At 64.9% G+C, this 19,671-nt stretch overlaps 2 protein-coding genes across 8 annotated transcripts; both read left to right on the top strand.

Annotated features, from left to right (window-relative positions):
- Positions 1–337: 337 nt before the first annotated feature.
- Positions 338–14,711, top strand: CAMTA2 (calmodulin binding transcription activator 2). 7 transcript variants are annotated; one of them, XM_042965885.1, is made up of 22 exons: positions 338–410; positions 1,683–1,777; positions 1,940–2,043; positions 3,176–3,243; positions 3,323–3,458; positions 3,947–4,033; positions 4,218–4,371; positions 4,680–4,814; positions 5,336–6,279; positions 6,817–6,943; positions 8,181–8,315; positions 10,045–10,160; positions 10,655–10,839; positions 11,106–11,184; positions 11,313–11,535; positions 11,675–11,979; positions 13,009–13,205; positions 13,420–13,603; positions 13,701–13,772; positions 14,044–14,213; positions 14,327–14,404; positions 14,503–14,711. In XM_042965885.1, the coding sequence occupies exons 2-22, from the start codon at positions 1,747–1,749 to the stop codon at positions 14,564–14,566; spliced, it is 3,594 nt and encodes a 1,197-aa protein (XP_042821819.1). In that variant the 5' UTR covers positions 338–410; positions 1,683–1,746; the 3' UTR covers positions 14,567–14,711. The 7 variants fall into 7 exon arrangements, with proteins under 7 accessions (XP_042821819.1, XP_042821818.1, XP_042821820.1 ...); XM_042965884.1 differs by lacking the exon at positions 338–410 and adding an exon at positions 713–946; XM_042965886.1 differs by lacking the exon at positions 338–410 and adding an exon at positions 1,142–1,294.
- Positions 14,712–15,271: 560 nt separating this feature from the next.
- On the top strand, positions 15,272–19,160 carry SPAG7 (sperm associated antigen 7). The gene is made up of 7 exons (XM_042965887.1): positions 15,272–15,420; positions 17,756–17,823; positions 18,052–18,140; positions 18,275–18,359; positions 18,479–18,568; positions 18,656–18,812; positions 18,919–19,160. The coding sequence occupies exons 1-7, from the start codon at positions 15,336–15,338 to the stop codon at positions 19,026–19,028; spliced, it is 684 nt and encodes a 227-aa protein (XP_042821821.1). The 5' UTR covers positions 15,272–15,335; the 3' UTR covers positions 19,029–19,160.
- Positions 19,161–19,671: the final 511 nt, after the last annotated feature.

Consider the following 19,671-nt stretch of genomic DNA (forward strand, 5'->3'; position numbering starts at 1 on the left):
CTGCTCGTGGAGCAGTGATGGCGAGGCTGGCGCGCACGGAGGGCTGCGTCACCTCGAGGACCCGGCTAAGATGAAGTCGGGCTGGACCCCCCGAACTCGAAGAGTCCCGCCGAGCCCCGCTCTTCCAGCCCCGGGGCGGCCCGCGCCCCGCTCTCTCGGCCCGGGCTCGGGCCGCACTTCCGCCCCCCGGGACCCCCGAAGTCTGCCCCCCAAGTCCGGCCGCCGGACCCCCGCCCCGCGCCCCGCGCCGCCAGGGCTTCCCCGCCTCCCCCCCCCCCCCCACGTCCCCTTAACTGCGAGGCCCCGCCCCGTGCGCAGTGACGTCGGACGCCGCTGTCAGCGGGCGCCGGGGGGGGGGTCGGTGTGGGGGAGAATGGCCGCTGCCGCCGTCACCCGCGGGACCCCGGGAGGTAAGAGCCGGGGCCTCGCGCCCGCCTCTCCGCCCCCGCGCCAGGGGGCGCCGCTCCCGGGCCCGCACGCCGCTCCGCCCGGCTCGCCCCCGCGCCGGCCCCCGTCCTCCTTCCCGCGCCAGGGGGCGCCGCTCCGCGCAGGGCCCCGCGGCGGACCCCGCGCCCCGGCCCCCGCCCCGGCGCCCCCGCCGCCCCGCGCCCGCCGGGCTCTGTCCCGCGGCGTCCCCGGGGCACCCCTGCGTGAGGGCGGGAGGCGGACCCTCCCACGTCGGGGCTTCTCCGGGGACCCCCGCCCGGGGCCGCTCCGCACCCTGGCAGGCTGCCTGGCCCGGACTGCGCACCTGCGCCCTGGGGCGGAGTCCTTACCCAGACCCGGCTGCCCGGAGCTCTCCCGGCGCGGACCGACCTCCTCCCCTCTCCGCCCCGGACACCTGGCGGAGCCCGCAGCCCCGAGCCCGCGCTGAGAGCATCCTCCCGCTTCCATCTGTGCCCTCGGGAGGGTGGGGGCTCAGGCTGGAGCCCGAGTGGTAGATGGGGTACGGTGGGCCTGGAGGCCGGGGGCAGGCAGAGGCGTTTGGGGAGAGAGCTGGTGGGGGAGGGGTGGGGAGGGCCGTCGGCCTCAGAGTGGAGGATGGGTCGTCCCGAGGGAGGGAAGCTGGGGTCCGGGTACCTGGCCCGGATGGATCCTCCCAGGCCCTGACCAACCTAGAGGAGAGGGCGTAGGTTAGGATCAGTCGTCAGATATGCCCTTCCCCTTGCAAATATCAAATCGAGAAGGAACTCAGGGTGTGTCTTGTAAGGCCTAGCTCTCCAGCGGACTTAGATCTCCCGCCCTGCCCCCAGTGTCCAGGCTCTCGTCTGCCAAACCATCCTCCAAGGACCAGGTACCCGGAGTCCCACCCCCAGGCCCTGACCCCACTGTAGCCCCAGCCTCCACAAGACCCACCCTCACACACGCGCGCACACACACACTCTGGGGCCTCTGAAGCGCCACCCCTCCAGCCTTCTCCCCTCCCCCACCCCATTTGTCTCTTCCTGATGATTCTGTCGGAGAGGGGGTGTCTCCCCACTCCTGCTGGTTCCTCGCACGAGGTCTGGAGTCTCCCTCTGCTCGGTTCTGCTCTACTCTCCCATCTCAGTCTAGCCCTTTCCCCTGGCCTCTTCATCTTTCCCGGGTACCGCGACCCAGCTCCGCAGCCCTCTCCCGCCTTATTCTCCTCATCCTGGGTCAATGTGGGCCTTCTGCCGTGACCTTGTTCTCTGCCTTCCCAGCACAGACTCCCCCTCCCCCCGGCCTCTCAGGCCGGGGGTGACCTTGCCCCCTGGAGCCCTCAACATGAATACCAAGGACACCACCGAGGTTGCTGGTGAGTACACAGTCTGTGGTGACCCTTGGTTCTTGGATCCCTGCTCTCCTTGTCCTGGTTCCAGATGCTCCCAGGGCTTTGGATCCGGCCCTTTTGCCCTGGGCCGTCACAGAGGTGTCAGAGGCCGCCCTGACAGAAGCCCTCTCTTCTGCTTCCCTCTAGAGAACAGCCACCACCTGAAGATCTTTCTCCCCAAGAAGCTGCTGGAGTGTCTTCCTCGCTGTCCGCTGCTGCCTCCAGAGCGGCTTCGCTGGAATACAAATGAGGTTCTCCAGGGAGCTTGGGGGGAGGAGGACCTCGCAAGGCCTGGTGGGTTGGAGGAAGGCCAGTGGGGGTCTTCCTGTGTCCATGCTCCTCATTGCACGATATTGCTCTAAGCTCTTTGCGGGTCACGGAGGAGGTGTAAAGACCTGTATCTCGTAGGAGCTTGCTTCTGGGCACATCCACCTGGGTAAAAATAACAGTTACCACCTACAAAGTCTTCCTTACAAACCTAGTACCGTGCTGACCTGTGTTATCTCATCCAGTCCTTGAATGACCCTGTGGGGCAGACACTGTCATCCCTGTGCTATAGACGAGGCAACTGGTCTACCTTGTGGGGTCTATTTGACCATAGAGCCTCTGCTGTTAATAAAACCACCACCGGTGTTGGCTCTTTCTGGAGGCACGGCCCTCGTGTTACACCCCTTCTGTACTCCGCACACACGATACGTTGTGCTGCTTGATCATCACTGACTTAATTCACTAAACGAGGATTATCGGCAAAAACGTACGTGGGTGGTGATGTTAAAAGTGTGGGGAAGCTAAGGGCAGCGAGCAGGGCTTTTCGGAGAGGTGGGAAGGGATTTGGCCTATGGGGTGGCTAGGATATCAAGGCACGTCTGGCCTATAGGATACTGACACGCGGGAGCTGACTGCTCAGGGCACGTTCAGAGGAGAGTCGATGGACCGGCCTGGTAGGAGTGGTAGATGGAATATAGGTAAACAGGGAGAGCAGTGACTTGATTCCTGGTCCGAGAGAACCTTGGAGCCGGGCTGAGGAATCCAGAATTCCTGGCCGTGTCGAGCCATTTAGGTTTCTCGAGTCAGGAGAAGACACAAAGATGGGTTTTAGAAAAAGCGAAGTAACAGGGCAGCATGAAGAGTTGATGATGAAGACATCAGACTTGACCCCAAGGTCAAGGCCCCCATCGAGAGGAGGGAAGGAGAGGTTAGACTCTCGTCTGAGATGAAACCCGGGATTCTCGGGAGGTGGTGGTCCTGGCTGGGAGCAGACGCGGGCGCCAGCCCGCCCTGGCCGCCGGAACTCAGGAGGGAGTGGGGCCGAGGGCCAGGAGTGGGAGGCCAGGCTGAGACTCTGCGAAGGGGACACCCACCTGAGCGCCCCCTGTCCTACAGGAGATTGCGTCCTATTTGATCACCTTTGAGAAGCATGACGAGTGGCTGTCCTGTGCCCCAAAGACAAGGTGAGCTTTGTGAGGTGGGGCGTGGCAGGGGGTCCCAGATCCTGTTTCCGGAACGCAGGGCCAACCCTTCCCTTCCCAGGCCTCAGAACGGCTCCATTATCCTCTACAACCGCAAGAAGGTAAAGTACCGGAAGGATGGTTACCTCTGGAAGAAGCGCAAGGACGGGAAGACCACCCGCGAGGACCACATGAAGCTGAAAGTCCAGGGCATGGAGGTGAGCCGGGTGCCAGCCATCCGTCCTCGGCCCGGTCCCAGCCATGCCGGGGGGCCCGGTGACCTGCGTCCCCCTCCCTCCTGCCACCCTGCCCTTCTCACTCGCGTGCCACGGCCCCCTCCCCGACCAGCTCCCCGGGATTAGGCTCCTGGGAGGGCATCGGCGCCCACGCCCCTCGCCTCTCCTGGAGTCCCTCGGGGGCCTGTGTCCTGAAGCCCCGAGCACCAGTCACGGCGGCTCCTCTGCCGGGCTGTGCTCTCGCCCTGCCTCCCCGTCTCCAGACGGCCCCTCCCCCGCCTCCAGTCTGGGCCTTGTCTGGGTGCTAGGACCGGGAAGGCGCATGGGGAGCCCCCTCCCCCCCCCCCCCCCCCCGGGGCAGGGGGCGGGGGTGGCTGGGGAAAGAGGAGCTGCTGGAAAGGTTGGGATTCCTGCAAAGGGGCTGAACAGAGGAGGAGTCGGGGAGCAGACTAGCCCTCCCCCCACCGCAGCCTGTCTCCTGGCAGTGTCTCTATGGCTGCTACGTTCACTCTTCCATCGTGCCCACATTCCATCGGCGCTGTTACTGGCTGCTCCAGGTGAGGCCGCGGGGCTCGGGGAGCTGGGGGCTGGGAAGAAGGGGGGTAGGGGGTGGAGAAAGTCCCACGTCGGCGGGGGAGGGGGGGGGCGGTGAGGCCGGGGGCGCGCGGGAAGAAGGCCAGGACGAGGAAGCCGAGCCCCCCGTGGACCCCATGGCGCTGTGTGTCTGCCTTGGGCTCCCAGAACCCTGACATCGTGCTTGTGCACTACCTGAACGTCCCAGCCCTGGAGGACTGCGGAAAGGGCTGCGGCCCCATGTTTTGCTCCATCAGCGGCGACCGTCGCGAGTGGCTGAAGTGGCCCCGGGAGGAGCTGCTGGGGCAGCTGAAGCCCATGTGTAAGGCCCGCGGGGGGCTAGGGCGGCGCCGCTGGGGGCTGCTGGGGGCGTGCGGACGAGGGCCTCCGCACCCAGAAGCCCCGGGAGCCCGGGAGGGTGCTTTTCCGAGGGGCCACCCGGACTCCCGCCGTGTCCTGAGGTCCGGGAACGCGGAGAGAGGGGGCTGAGGGACATCTGGGAGCTGCTTTGAGGCAGCTGGCCAGAAGCCTCGGAGCGTGTCAGGCGCTTGGAGAAGCCGGCGGGGCGCTGTGGGGACGGTGTGCGAGCCCCATGGCACCCCCTCCCCGCGCCCCACCCCACCCCCACAGTTCACGGCATCAAGTGGAGCTGTGGGAACGGCACCGAGGAGTTCTCCGTGGAGCGGCTGGTGCAGCAGATCCTGGACAGCCACCCGACCAAGCCCGCACCCCGAACCCACGCCTGCCTCTGCAGTGGAGGCCTCGGTTGGTGACCCCTGGCCCCGGAGCTCCCCCCCGCCAACCCGGCCACGCCGCGCCTCCTCTGGCCGAGGGCTCCCCCGGCCCGCCAGGATTTGCATGCGGATTTGCGTGTCTTTTGCACGTCCCGGAAAGCTGGGCCGCAGGAGCAGAGGCCCTCCCGGCTGGCTGCACACGGGCTCCTTTCCCCGGAGTTCCAGCAGCCCTGGCTCCTTCTCGGTCTCCTACTCTTAGCAACTCTGGGCCACCCCAGCCCGGCGGTTGACACCTAGGCGGTACCGCCTCGGTTCTGTTCTCTTGTCCTGTTTCTGTGCCTTTACGGGTCTCTCTCGGCTACTCTTCTGCGGGCTCCTGCAGTCCTGTTAACTCGGGGAGAAGGGGCACCGCTTCTGCCTCCCAGTGGCCACAGTCGGTATTACATCTCGTACACCCGCAAAGGGCGAGGAAACGCCTGGAGGCTGCCGGTAAGGGAAGGTGGAGAATGAAGTGTCCTTTTCCTTTTCTCCTCCCACCCTTTTCCGCTGCAGGTTCCGGGAGCCTCACCCACAAATGCAGCAGCACGAAACACCGCATCATCTCTCCCAAAGTGGAGCCCCGAGCTTTAACCCTGACCTCTGTCTCCCACCCCCACCCCCCTGAGCCTCCTCCGCTGATCGCCCCTCTTCCCCCAGAGCTCCCCAAGGCACATACTTCCCCTTCTTCTTCCTCCTCCTCTTCCTCCTCTTCCTCAGGCTTTGCGGAACCCCTAGAGATCAGACCTAGCCCACCCACCTCTCGAGGGGCGTCATCCAGAGGAGGCACTGCAATCCTCCTCCTGACGGGACTGGAGCAGCGCACTGGGGGCTTGACGCCCACCAGGCACTTGGCCCCCCAGGCTGACCCCAGGCCTTCCGTGAGCTTGGCTGTGGTTGTAGGATCTGAGCCCCCTGCCCCACCAGCTCCTCCCAGCCCTGCTTTCGACCCCGATCGTTTTCTCAACAGCCCCCAGAGGGGCCAGACATATGGAGGGGGCCAGGGGGTGAGCCCGGACTTCCCCGAGGCAGAGGCCGCCCACACCCCCTGCCCTGCCCTAGAACCCGCTGCTGCCCTGGAGCCCCAGGCGGCTGCTCGGGGTCCCCCTCCACCGCCAGGAGCAGGTGGGAGAAGAGGAAACCGTTTCTTTATTCAAGATGACGGTAGCGGGGAGGAGCTCAAGGCCCAGGGGGCTGCCCCACCCGCACCTTCACCCCCTCCTTCGCCCCCACCTTCACCTGCCCCCTTGGAGCCAGCAGGCAGGGGAGGCAGAGGGGAGGCCTTGTTTGGAGGAGCTGCTGGGGCCAGCGAACTGGAGCCCTTCGGTCTCTCGTCATTCCCTGACCTCATGGGAGAGCTCATCAGCGACGAGGCTCCAGGCGCCCCTGCCCCAGCCGCCCCGCTCTCTCCTGCTCTTAGCAGCATCACGGACTTCTCCCCAGAGTGGTCCTACCCGGAGGTGAGCCTCAGGCCTCGCTCCCCTATTTTTCCTACCCACGCCGCCACTTGGTTTCCCTTGGTTTGTGTGACCGCTCACTTGTCGTCCCACCCTATTTTCGCTGTCTCCCTAGTTAGCCCTCCCTCCTGCCTTCTCCCCTCTGCGGGCCAGGTGGCGTGGTGTGGGTCCCCAAGGTGCCTGGGGAACTTTGTCCTCTCGGTGACTGTGTCACAGGCAGGGCACTAGGGCGGCCCGGCCTGGAGAGAACATGACGGGGTGTGATGGCAGAGTCTGCCTTCGGCAGTGGAGAAGTCCCGCTCGCTCTCAGCTGCCCCACAGAGGGGAAGGACCGTGGGAGCCTCAGGCAAGGGAAGCAGTGGGTTCCCCAATCTGGGCAGGAGCGTCGGGAGGAGGGACAGGCTAGCTGACCTCACCCCACTGCAGCCCGCCCAGTCCGTGTACCCGGAATCTAGCACAGGGCCCCGCCCTGCAGCACTGGTGCCCGAGTGAGCACCCCACAGGGTTCCGGTCACACGGCGCCCGGCCTTCTCTCTGCAGGGTGGGGTCAAGGTGCTCATCACAGGTCCCTGGACTGAGGCCGCCGAGCATTACTCCTGTGTCTTTGATCACATCGCGGTGCCAGGCTCACTCGTCCAGCCTGGCGTCTTGCGCTGCTACTGTCCTGGTATGGGGACCAGGGATGGCACGGGGACTGGGGACGGCAGGATAGCACCTGGGCGGTTAGCTTCCAGGAAGTGCTGGGAACGACTCTGTCGGATCTTGAGCCTGAGTCCTGTGTCCCCGTGATGGGCAGATGTTCCCCAGGCTTATGTGTCAGAAGGTCTAGGCTCTGGTCTAAGGAATCTAGTCCTCGGCTCACTGGTGACCTCGGACAGGTCCGCTCCTTTCTTGGGTCCGTGGCCGCCCCTCCTGTAGGGGCAGGCATCTGCCCTGACGGGTTTCCAGTGTCCATCCAGGCCCTCTGGCTTGGTTAGAGTCAGTCTTTGGTTCCAATCCAGGGAGCATGAGAAGGGAGACATGTTGGTCTCCTCCAACCTGTCCTGGACCGAAGGACATTGCCTTCTAGATCTGGGCTGTCCGGTATGGTAGCCATCAGCCACATGTGCCTGAGATTAATTAAAATGAAATAAAATATAAAATTCGGCTCCTGCCTCTCGCGAACCACATTGAGTGTTCAGTAGCCGCACGTGGCTTAGCGCTCCCCCACTGGGCGGTACAGACACAGAACCTCTCCACTGAGGTGGTCCGTCTGCCACCACCTTGCCTCCTTACCGTGCACCCAACAGTCAGCGTTACTGGGACCTCAAGGGCCACCAGAGTGACAGGATAACAGGTTTGCCATCTGTGAGTGTCCCCCCTCCCCCCCCCCCCCCCCCCCCCCGCAACGGCCTGGTTCAGCATTGCATGGAAGGAAAAGAGAGATCAGAGAAGCTGGGATCAGGGATGCTTTTGGCCTCTAGTCTTGGGACCCCGGCCTGGTGGTGTCGTTCTCGAGGCCACAGAGATGCGGAGAGCCTGGGACACAGCTCTCACTAGACACTGCTGGTGAGCAGTTACATCTTTTCCGCTAGCCTCAGCATGGGCTCACGACCTCTGGACTCTGACCTTGGGGGATCAAACTTCTTTATAAGCGTAGGTGTCTCCTGACCCTCAGCTTCCAGGCCTTGGTGCCGAATAAGAAGCATCTTCACTGCAGAGTCCGCAGTCCCAGGTGTCTCTGGCCCATAGGAGGTTTTAAGTTCCTGAATGAACGGAGTGGAGTCCCTTCCCCATCAGGACCAAGGCCACTTAAGCAAGGGTGGAGGGGAGCCGGCTATGAAATGATCATGTGTGGCCTTCACGTGGGGGGCCAGAGAAGGAACCAGGGAGAGAGCCCATCTTGCTGACCCTGCCCTCCCCAGCCCATGAGGTGGGGCTGGTGTCTTTGCAGGTGGCGGGGCGGGAGGGGCCCCTTTCCGCCTCTGTGCTCTTTGAGTATCGAGCCCGCCGATTCCTGTCACTGCCTAGTACTCAACTTGACTGGTTGTCACTGGACGGTGAGTACTTAGCCCTCTGACCCCTTGGCAGGCCCCACAGCCTTTGAGGACATGCTCCAAACCCCTCAGGACTCCGGTGGCCACCGCCCAGCCCCCAGTTTACCCCCCTTTTCCCAACCCCTGCTTCATTGGTCATCTCTAAATGCAGCAGCCATTGCCCCCCCCCCCCCCCCCCCGTCTCCTCTTCTCCGGAAACCTCGGAGCCGTCTCTGTCCCAGCTCTTGGCCTGTCCTCTGTCCCAAAGATGGGCTCTAGGCAGGCAAGGCCAAGAGGCGGGAGCAGGGACAGGGTGTAGGGCAGTGCATGTGGGGTGTCCACAAGCGTATGTATGTATCTGTATGTGTATTTAATTTCCTTCCTTAATTTTCTCTCTAGTTATGAAGATAGGTGGTTGCTGTAAGAAAGTTAGGAATAACAGAAAAGCATGCGGTAGAAAATGAAAACGGCTTATAACGTTATCACTTGGTGACATTCGCCTTTAATGTACTTTCTTGCATGGACAGAGGCGCACATGCTCACGCATATGTGTATCAAGTCTAGACCCACGTGTGTTCCTTACGGGTTATCCCTCCTGTGGCTTCCAGCTGTTTCCCTGTGGCACCTGCTTCTCCTGGTCCTGCAGGTGCCCCTCTCCCCCCACCCGGACTTCCTTCCCTCAGCGCCCTTGCCCCCCAGCCCCCATCTGCCTCACTCTTGGGGGCGGTCCCCCCCCAGCCTGGCCTGCTCATGAGTTCCGCCGTGGCTGCTCCAGGCCTATGTGTTCCTGGCTCTCCTGTGGGCCTCCACCCTCCCCCTGCTCCTTGGACTAGTGTCCTGACTTGCCCCTCTTCTTCCCTTCCTCTTGCTTGCTCGGTGCACCCCTCCGCTCTCCCGCCCTTCCTCTCCTCTCCTTCACCCGGTTTACCCTCCTGCCCCCTCCCTTGTCTTTCTGTTCATTCTCCACTCCCCACCCCCATCACCTCTTCCTTAGTCCCCCTTCTGTCCTGGCATCTCAAGTGGGACCTCCTCAACCTCCACCGTGTCTCCGTGCATGTTTTCCCACGGCCCCGATCCCCTCCCGCCTCCCCTCCTTGTCCTTGTGTGATCTCAGGAGGGGACAGATATAGCTTGGGGTGTGCGCGCGCGCGCGCGTGTGCTTTGTGCACAGGGTGGGGGAGGAAGAAGAGGAATGGACGTGGCCGTCCGTCTCTGTCACCTTCCAGCCCTGCCACCCTCTCTGTGGACAGCTGCCGGGGGACTGGGAGGAGGGGGTGGTGCTTTTTAAATCACAGCCCTTGAGCTCTCTGGGCAGTGGATAACAGAGAAGAGGGGCCCGGTGTCCTTCAGCCCCAGCATGGGGGACAGAGGTAGCATCTGGGGCAAGGAGAGCTGACGGAACAGTGCGTCTAGAAGGCTGGGGGGGGGGGGGGGTGTGTGTGTGTGAGTGAGATCTGGGCCAGCTTGGGGCCGCAGGCTGTTTGGGAGTTCCCACCGTGTCTGTGTCTCAAAGGACGCAGTTCTGGTCCCCGGTCAGCGGGTAGCGTTAAAAGCCCCAGTGTAAGGCCCCGCGTCCTGATGGAGCGTATTGGGGGCGGGGAGGGTGGGGCAGAGGGGCCGCTGTCCCGGGGGCGAGGAAAGGACGGGAGTCTGCCTCTTCACCCCCAGCGCCTGGGACAGGCCCAGTTGCGTTCGGGGCGTCGCCCGGACCCCGCCCCCCGCTCAGCCTCGTCCCGCGCCTCTCGCCCCTCAGACGACCAGTTCCGGATGTCCATCCTAGAGCGGCTGGAGCAGATGGAGAAACGGATGGCCGACCTGGCGGCGGCCGGGCGGGCTCCCTGCCGCAGTCCTGCCGCGCCTCCGGTTCAGGTACCCGTGTGACGAGGGAGCTCGGGAGGGTCTTCCCGGAGGAGATGGCTCTCGCGTGTGGCTCTCCCGTCCCCGGCTTCCTCCTCCCTGACGTCACCCCACTCGGGCTCCACCGCGGGGCGGGAGTGGCTATTCCGGGCACCCTCTTGGCACGACGGGCTTCAGACTATTTCTGATCTGAAGAGGGTGGGGGGAGGGGGCCAGGAGAGCAGGGGCCCGGGTCTCCGAGGAAGCAGACGGGGAGAGGACTCTGGGCTCCGAGAGGGAGAAGCCGTCTGCGGGGGAGGAAGCTAACTGGGGGTGGGGGACATCCAGGACCCCAAGCCAGGGACACGGATGGCCCAGAGAGCTCTGGGTGGCAGGAAAGCCGCTGGTGCGGGAGGTGTGGGGAGGGCAGGACGGGAAGCGGAGAGGACAGGGGTGGGGTGGCCAGGGCCATCCTGAGCCAGGGGACCAGACGCTCGGGTCCCGGCACAGGGGTATCTGTACCGCAGGACGAAGGCCAGGGACCCGGGTTCGAGGCCCGTGTGGTGGTCTTGGTAGAGAGCATGATCCCTCGCTCCACCTGGAGGGGTCCTGAGCGTCTGGCCCACGGAAGCCCCTTCCGGGGCATGAGCCTCCTGCACCTGGCTGCCGCCCAGGGCTACGCCCGCCTCATCGAGACCCTGAGCCAGTGGCGGTGAGCAGGGCAGCGGGCAGGGGGACTGGGGCAGAAGTACCAGGGGACGGAGGAGGGACCAGAGGACCCGGAGCCCCGCCAAGAGGGAAGGATCTGCACTCGTGACAGACTCTCAGCCCCTCACGTTACGCGTCTCTGACCGTCTTGCTGCACCGACCCCGGTGCCTCTGGACAGCCTGCCCTCCTCCCCCGTTCCTTTGATCCTGATGCGCCTGCTTTGCCCGCTTTTACCGACTGGGCTCGTGTCCCTGTCCCAAACCCTCCAGGAGCGTGGGGACAGGGAGCCTGGACTTAGAGCAAGAGGCTGACCCGCTCAACGTGGACCACTTCTCCTGCACCCCTCTGGTGAGCGTGGGCGGGACCGCGCGGGCCAGGCGCGTGGCCGTGGGAAAGTGTCGAGGGGCGCCGGGGAGGAGCCGGTGGAGGTGGGGAGGAAGGGCCCCGGGCCTCACGTCCACGCTCCCCACCCTCAGATGTGGGCCTGTGCCCTGGGGCACCTGGAAGCCGCCGTGCTCCTCTTCCGCTGGAACAGACAGGCGCTGAGCATTCCCGACTCACTGGGCCGGCTGCCCCTGTCCGTGGCACGGTCCCGGGGCCACGTGCGCCTCGCCCGCTGCCTGGAAGGGCTGCAGAGACAGGAAGCTCCGCTGGAGCCCCCACTTGCCCCGTCGCCCCCCTCCTCCAGCCCGGACACCGGTGAGGGTCGCCCCCGATCTAAGAGGCTGCGGGTGGGAGAGCGAGAGGAGGAGCAGGGAAGAGGAGGGGGGGGTGGGAAGAACGATCTGGGAGGGGTCATGGAGCTCCTGCTGCCCTTGCCTCTCCCCTGTCCTTGCAGGGCTGAGTGGGGTCTCGTCACCCTCGGAGCTGTCGGATGGCACGTTCTCTGTCACGTCAGCTTATTCGAGCGCCCCGGACGGTAGTCCTCCCCCCGCTCCTCTGCCGGCCTCAGAGATTCCGATGGAAGAGGCCGTCCCAGGCCACCTCTCCACTGGGGCCCCTGAGGCCCCCCTATTCCTCATGGACTGTGAAACCACCAACCCCCAAAGGCCAGCACCCTCACCGCCTCCTCTCCCACCAACCACCGAAGGGGGGACTGCTCCTGAGGAAGCAGACGGCCCGCTGGCCGTGGACGTGATCCCGGTATACTGCTCGTGCTCGTGCTCGTGCTCACGGACGGTAAAGGCTAGAAATGGCACGAGGTGGGGGGTGGGGGGGCGGCAAGACTGAGCGGACGCTGATCATCCCGTGAAGCGGAACCGGAGTCTGGCTTCAGTTTGGGAGGAAAGGGCCGTTTACCTTTATTTTGGGACGGGCGAGGCAACCCTTGGCTTAACTCCCATCAGACCTTGTGACTCAGAAGTCATGAGGTGTCAGAGATCAAAAATTCTAGAGAACAGCCTCAGCTGGAGCTGGGCTGAGAGGTTACCTGCTGGTCCGTGCAGAGATGAGGTTTTGGGGGAAGCAGCCTGACGGAGGGAAGCGGGTGCCGTGTGGAGCAGAGGCTGACAAGCTGGCGAGTCTCGCAGAGATCTGGGGTGGGGACGAGGCTTGCACAGGACAAAAGTGAAGCAAGTCTTGAGACGGGAGTGAACAGAGGAACGAATCTTCGAGCCTAGCAGCGCACTTCTCTGCTAAGACCTGGGGAGGTACCCATCTTGGAGAGGCCAACGGACTAACTGGGCACCTAGTACCAGAAGCACAAAATGCTTCAAGTCGGCAATGCGCCGGCTTCACAGCTAGAGCCATCTGGCAGGGTGTCCGGTAGGTGGCAGGCACCGGGCTCAGGGGGCCGGGGGCTGCAGGCACGGCCGAGCCTGTGGGGAGCACACGCTGGTCAGCTGGCATGAGGCAGGGGGGCCAGCGGGCAGTTGGCCTGGAAGGGCCGGTCCTTCCCTTGTTCCACTCCTGCAACCCTGTTCGGAGGAGGTCCGTCCCGTCCCGTCTTCCACGCCGTCTCAACACAGGGCCATGAACTCAAGTGGGAGCCTGGCAGGCATATGTAAATAGTGGCCGAGAAGGACTGGGGAGCAGGGACAGCCATCCCCGAGGCCTGTCTGGTGGTGAGGGGAATGACAAGACAGCAAGTGGACGACGGTGACGGCCTTGGCGGGGCAGGAATGTCTGGCGGCTGGGACTGCTCCCGACTCACCGAGCCTCTCCTCTGTGCAGGTGGACATGATCTCACTGGCCAAGCAGATCATTGAAGCCACACCAGAGCGGATTAAACGGGAGGACTTCACGGGGCTGCCCGAGGCTGGAGCACCAATGAGGGAGCGGACAGGGGCCCTGGGGCTCAGCGAGACCATGTCCTGGCTGGCCAGCTACCTGGAGAACGTGGACCATTTCCCCAGCTCAGCCCCGCCCAGGTGACCAGCTCAGGACAGCACGTCCAGATTCGTCAGGGCGAGCAGGGAGCGGGGAGGTCCTTCCCTGGAGCCAGCGCTCCGTTCTGGCCCGGGGCCCCAGCCCCCGAGGAAGAGACTGGTACCGGCTGAGGGGCTCTCAAGTCCCCCTCCGGGCTCTGTGGCTGGACACGCTTCACGGTGGGCCCCAGGACACCCCCTCTCCCTGTCCCTGCAGCGAACTGCCCTTCGAGCGTGGTCGCCTGGCCGTCCCTCCCGCCCCTTCCTGGGCAGAGTTTCTGTCCGCTTCTGCCAGCGGCAAGATGGAGAGCGACTTCGCCCTGCTAACGCTGTCGGATCACGAGCAGCGGGAGCTGTACGAGGCGGCTCGAGTCATCCAGACGGCCTTCCGGAAGTACAAGGTCAGAGGCCGGGGGTCCCGCGGGATGAATCACAGCAGCCCGAGGTCAGGGGACGCGGTGGGCTCCAGGCTGGAAGTCTGAGGCTTGGTTCTCGCAGGGCCGGAGGCTGAAGGAGCAGCAGGAGGTGGCGGCCGCAGTGATCCAGCGCTGCTACCGGAAGTACAAGCAGGTGAGCCCTTTCTCCCCTGAAAGCTCGCCCCCACCCCTGAGCGCCCAGAGCGCTGCGGGAGCCCTAACCCCCTTCTCTCTCCACAAGCTGACCTGGATCGCGCTCAAGGTATTAGGCATGAGGTCTGGGTGCGCGCTTGTCCCTGACGAGCCGGCCTCTCCACCAGCGTGTGGATTGGAGACCGGCACCCGCCGAACTTGGGGGCGACCCTCAGGGCGCTGGGGCTCTGTCCCTCGACTTCACCCCCCGTCCCCGCTCCCCGTCCCCGCAGTTCGCGCTGTACAAGAAGATGACCCAGGCGGCCATCCTGATCCAGAGCAAGTTCCGGAGCTACTATGAGCAGAAGCGGTTTCAGCAGAGCCGCCGGGCGGCCGTGCTCATCCAGCAGCACTACCGCTCCTACCGCCGCCGGCCCGCAGGCAGCCTGCCCGCCCGCACCAGGTACGGCCCGCGGACCCCCTCCCCGCCTTCCCCTGCCTCCCCTGCCAGGGTCCAGGGGCTGGGGGCGGGGGCGCCGGCGGGGGCCACGTCTGCTCATCGCTCCTTGCTTCCAGCAGGGGCTCCTTTCTCACCAAGAAGCAGGACCAGGCAGCCCGGAAGATCATGAGATTCCTGCGGCGCTGCCGGCACAGGTACCCGCGTCCCGGGCCGCTCCCCGCGGCCACCTCCACCGCCCCCCGCCCCGTTCCCATCGGCCGGCGTCCTGACCCACTCCCCATCTCCCCCGCAGGATGAGGGAACTGAAGCAGAACCAGGAGCTGGAAGGGCTCCCCCAGCCCGGACTGGCCACCTGACCGCCGCGCCGCCTTCCTCACCGCCCCGGGGGCCGCTTCTGGCAGTCTTAACCGAGGCCGGGCCCTCGGCGGGAGGGGAGCCCCCGTCGGCCGCTGTCCCGCTAAGCGGCGGCCGGAACCCTCCCGGGGCCCCCGCCCCGCCCCGCCCCGCTGGGGCGCGCCCCGTCTCTCGGCATCCCCCCCCTCCAACCCCCCCCCCGGGCCCGCGCCCCACCTCCCCGCATCTTCAGCCGCGACCTCCGGAGCCCCGCCTGCCCCTGCTCCGCGTTTCCCCGCTGCCTGCACCCGCCCCGGCCCCCTCCCGACTTGCCTTATTTATTTGTTGGACGCGTCTCTGAATGTATCCGCCTCGGTCCCGCCCCCGCCGCGCGCCCCCGCCCGACTCCGCATGCCGGCGCGCGTCCCCGTCCCGGGCCGCCCCGCCCCCGAGGGGAGGGGCCTGTACATACTGTAACATACAGAGCAGAGTGAAGAGTCTATTTACGGCGCCGCGGGGAGGGCGGCGCGGCGGGGGCCCCCGGCCGGCTCCACGAGCACTTTCTACTTGTGCATGGGCTTGGTTTCTACGAGTTACCATTAAACATCGCTGCACCAGCCAGCCTCCCGCCTCTGTCTGCGCCGCGCGGGCGGGCGGGCGGAGCCTCGGCGGCGGGGGACAGCGGGCGGGGCGCGGCCGGCGCGGGGCTCTCCGCCTCCGACGTGTTTCCGGCCTTAAAGGCATTTCGCCCTTCCCTTTAAGACGCGCCGCCCCTTCTCAGTCACTCCCAAGATGGCGGACCTACTGGGCTCCATCCTGAGCTCCATGGAGAAGCCACCCAGCCTCGGGGACCAGGAGTCTCGGCGCAAGGCCCGAGGTGAGGACCCCAAATCCGCAACCGCCTTTCTTCGCCCGGTTTTCAGGACCACACTCTCCCCCGCTTCGGACGCTGCCGCCGCCTCAACCTTGAAAGACCCCCTCACAGGCCCCTACGGAGACCCCCAGAGTCCCTAAAAGGGCTGCCGGCCCGCCCGCTCTTGTTAGCGAGCGGTGATTGGCTACCTCAAGCCCAGCGCCGCCTCCCGCCTCTTCCCTACTGGCCTTCCGCAGTCCTTGTTTCCAATTCGCCGGCGAGCCCGCCCGTCCGCCGCTGTCGTGCTCTGATTGGCTGGCTGCCTCCAGCCCCTGGGCGTGCCTCGCCCGCCCTCCCGCCTCGCCCCGCCCGCGGGTCGGGGGTGGGGGGGTGGGGGGTGGGGGGCGTGTCCGGCCCGCGAGTCCTGGCAACCCCCAGCCGCATTCCGATTGGGTCCAGGGCACGCCCGTCCGCCACCCCTTCGCCTCTATTGGCCAGCTCCACTTAGAGCTCTGCCCACGAAGTCTTGTCCCACCTTCCTCGGGCCCGCCCCGCCCCCAGCGCCTCCTATTGGCGGCCGGGTCCTTCGGGTGCCCTGCGCCCCTTCCCCGAGCACCTTCCCTGCCGCGTCCCCGCCGCCCCTCCCTCGAGGTCAGCCTCCCAGCCCCCGGCTGCCTGCCGGCGGATCGCGCTAGTGACTGGAGGGACAGGGACGCTCCTGCCCCCGAGCGGCTCCCTGCGGGCGGGCTCCCCCGCGCGGGGGCCGGGATCCCGGGGTACCGTCGCGGATCGCGCAGCCCCGAGCGCGCAGGAAATGATCACCCCGCAGTTTGGTAGCCACCTTGCAAAATAATTGTCACGAGGGCAATGACCCAGGGGCCCTGACCCGGTGAGCGGACAGAGCTCGGAGGAGATCGGGGACGTGTGCGAACTGGACACTGGAATTCGTGCTCTCCCTGACTGCCTAGGCGGGGCTCACCAGCGGCAGTTGGTGGACCAGGAAGCTGAAGTGCATAGTGTTAGGTCCTCGCTTGAGGTCACAGGGTTACTAAGTGGTAGGGCTTTAAACCTGGCTTTAAACTGGAGTTAAGCCTACTCGATTTTTTTTTTTGCCAACATTTTTTGGTTTTTTAACGTTTATTTTTGAGAGAGAGAGCATGAGCGGCAGAGGGGCAGAGAGAGAGGGAGACAGAATCTGAAGTAGGCTCCAGGCTCTGAGCTGTCAGCACAGAACCCAACTCAAGGCTCGAACCCACCAACCTCGAGATCATGACCTGAGCCGAAGTCGGGCACCTAACCTACTGACCCCTCAGGCGCCCCTTGGCCAACATTCTTAACCTTAATCTTACGCCACTTCCTCAGATGCAGAGGGACCCGTTAGAGAGCTGTCAGTGGTCAAGATAAGATGCACTGATGGCAAAGCCCCCCCCCCCCCCCTTCCCGGGATGAGAGAAAGAACGCCTAGCCTGAGCTATCAGGCCCTGGGGCCACGGAGACTAACGGGATGGGAGGTGAGCAGGGCGCCTGCCCTCCAGCAGCCCAGAGTCTGGCTGGAGAGACAAATACAAAGTTACATTATGTGGGTTCTCAGCACCTGCTCTAGTGGCTGTCTGAACCAAATGTGCTTTGGGCCCAGAGGAAGCGGCAACTGTGACTCATGGTGGGTCTCGGTGTGCAAGAGGAGGAGAAGCACTCGAAGCAGAAGGAGCCACAGGTGCAAAGGCCTGGGGTGGCCAGGCCAGCGGGAGGCGGCTCGGGACAGCTGCGGGGGATTTGGTCCAAGGAAGTGGAATCAAGGGTGTGAGGGATTTGAGGTGGCCAGAAAGGGGCGGGGGCGCTGAGACCTGAGCTGGGGGAGCTCCTTCACAGCTCACCTTGGACTTGGATGCCTGCGCTCCCAGAGGAGGAGGGGGCCTGTCCCTCCAGCGTCATCCTGTCCGTAGAAGTGAGAAGTGGGGGTGTCACAAAATATAGGAAGTTAAATAATTTCCCCTTTCTTGCGTAGACGCCGTGACAGGAAGCTCTCGAAGGCCAGGCCCGAATCCACTCTCCTGACCTCCCCAGCTGTCTCCCGGTTCCTCGTGTGCCGTGGGCATGAAATAAATGCTAATCGGATTCCCCAGCGGGGTTGGGAAACGGGACCTTGCTGTTCCTGCTGCACGGCGGGCTCTTGCAGGGCAAAGCTTGGTCCGTCTGTGCCACGGGACCTAGCACAGCGCCACGTACAGAGAGCGTACGAACCGACGCTTGGCAGCAGTCCTCCCGCTCTCCCAGCGGGCCCGGGTCCCCTTGGCAGCCTGACGGACTCTCCCCGCCCGTGCCTCCGCCCCTGGCCTCACACTGCCCTTTCTGCCCCCAGAGCAGGCTGCCCGCCTGAAGAAGCTACAGGAACAAGAAAAACAACAGAAAGTGGAGTTTCGTAAAAGGGTGAGGACAGCTGGAGATGTCACAGGCAGCTTCAGGGAGGACCTCGGATAAGTTAGACTTGGAAGGTGGAGGACTCAGGTTTCCCCAAATGTCTCCGGGGAGGAGCCTGGAAGCCAGTGGCGTGGAAGCTGGGAAAGGCGTGGGGAGGCGATGGCCCGATGGCCCGGCTAGGGCGAGGGATGCTGGGGCGGAGCGGCCCTCCCATGCTGTCCTTCTCCTTCTCCCAAGATGGAGAAAGAGGTGTCCGATTTCATCCAAGACAGCCAGCAGACCAAGAAAAAGTTTCAGCCGATGAACAAGATCGAGAGGAGCATCCTGTGAGTGTCCCCGGCCTGGGCGGCTGGGCGGGGAAGGGCCAGCGGGGACCCGTGAGAAGGGGGTGCGGCCCCTCTCCCCGCCACCCCCCACCACCACGGTGCCGCACACTCTCCCCTCCGCCCTCCCTTCCCAGACACGATGTGGTGGAGGTGGCTGGCCTGACGTCCTTCTCCTTTGGGGAAGATGATGAGTGTCGCTACGTCATGATCTTCAAGAAGGTGAAAGGCCCGAGCTCCGCGCTCCCCTGTCTCGTCTTCGGCCTGTGTCCGCCCCCCCCTCCGGGGGAGAGGCCTGGGATGCCTGTGGACCCTTGACCCCGGCATTCCCCTGTCCCCAGGAGTTCGCGCCCTCAGATGAAGAGCTGGAGTCCTACCGTCGCGGCGAGGAGTGGGACCCCCAGAAAGCTGAGGAGAAGCGCAAGCTGAAGGTGAGCCGCGAGGGGCAGGCCCTGGAGCCTGCGGCCCAGCACCCCGAGTCAGGCCCCCTGAGCGCGGGCCTCCCTCTGCACCCCCAGGAGCTGGCCCAGCGGCAGGAGGAGGAGGCAGCCCAGCAGGGCCCCGTGGTGGTGAGCCCCGCCAGCGACTACAAAGACAAGTACAGCCACCTCATCGGCAAGGGGGCGGCCAAGGACGCGGCCCACATGCTACAGGCCAACAAGACCTATGGCTGTGGTGAGGCCCGGCGGGGCTGGGGATGGCAGAAGGGAGGGGGGGAGCGCCGGACGGCAGGCAGGGGAGAGGCTGTGATCACGGGGCTCCCACCCTCCTCGCCCCGCAGTGCCCGTGGCCAACAAGAGGGACACGCGCTCCATCGAAGAGGCCATGAACGAGATCCGGGCCAAGAAGCGGCTGCGGCAGAGCGGGGAAGAGCTGCCACCGACGTCCTAGGCGCCCCAGCAACCGGGGCGGGCCGGGGACAGGGGGACAGGCTGCTGCTATTAGAACCCATCCTGGAGCCCCACCTCCGCACCGCCTCCCGTCCGCGGGCACCGGGCCGGGGAGGCGGGTATGTGACTTGTCACCGTCCGAGCTCAGACCCTCGAGTGGGGTGTGTGTGCTTGCGCGTGGCTGTGCGAGTGTGAATGCACAGGTGGGTATTTAACGTGTATTATTCTCCTTTCTCCTCGGAATTTTCTTCCCCATGGGGCTGGGATTACTCTACACTCAGTAAACACTGTTTGACCCAATGTCTTGGTTTGTCTGAACAGGGAAAGGGGGGTTCTGGGGAGGAAGGGAATTTTAGGTTGATTAGTATGACTGCTGTTTGTGTAGACCGAGGATGGCCAGATACTGGTGCTCTCAGGGCAGGGGGGGAGGGGGGGGAGGGGGTCCCGAAGAGGTAGGATCTGCCCACGCTCCCTGCAGTTTTCACACTCTCACTCCCACGCAGCTGCCCCTCGGGTGGGTCACGCCTCGGCCCCGCCCCCCTCCCTTCCCGAACCGGTTCCACGTGCCTTCAGTGCCCCTCTGGCTGCCTACACGGCACCCCCTTCCCCAGCCTCCTTCCAAAGTGTGACCCCACCCCCTCTCC

Source organism: Panthera tigris, chromosome E1 (genome assembly GCF_018350195.1).
Source record: "Panthera tigris isolate Pti1 chromosome E1, P.tigris_Pti1_mat1.1, whole genome shotgun sequence".
Taxonomy (NCBI): Eukaryota; Metazoa; Chordata; class Mammalia; order Carnivora; family Felidae; genus Panthera; species Panthera tigris.

Excerpts from the sequence above, each read along its gene's own strand:
- SPAG7 (XM_042965887.1), top strand. The coding sequence starts at position 15,336 with ATGGCGGACCTACTGGGCTCCATCCTGAGCTCCATGGAGAAGCCACCC. Across the intron at positions 15,421-17,755 it reads GTCTCGGCGCAAGGCCCGAG|AGCAGGCTGCCCGCCTGAAG; the intron begins GTGAGGACCCCA and ends TTCTGCCCCCAG. Across the intron at positions 18,360-18,478 it reads ACGTCATGATCTTCAAGAAG|GAGTTCGCGCCCTCAGATGA; the intron begins GTGAAAGGCCCG and ends CCCTGTCCCCAG.
- CAMTA2 (XM_042965879.1), top strand. The coding sequence starts at position 1,642 with ATGTGGGCCTTCTGCCGTGACCTTGTTCTCTGCCTTCCCAGCACAGAC. Across the intron at positions 4,034-4,217 it reads GCTGTTACTGGCTGCTCCAG|AACCCTGACATCGTGCTTGT; the intron begins GTGAGGCCGCGG and ends TTGGGCTCCCAG. Across the intron at positions 11,185-11,312 it reads ACTTCTCCTGCACCCCTCTG|ATGTGGGCCTGTGCCCTGGG; the intron begins GTGAGCGTGGGC and ends CCCCACCCTCAG.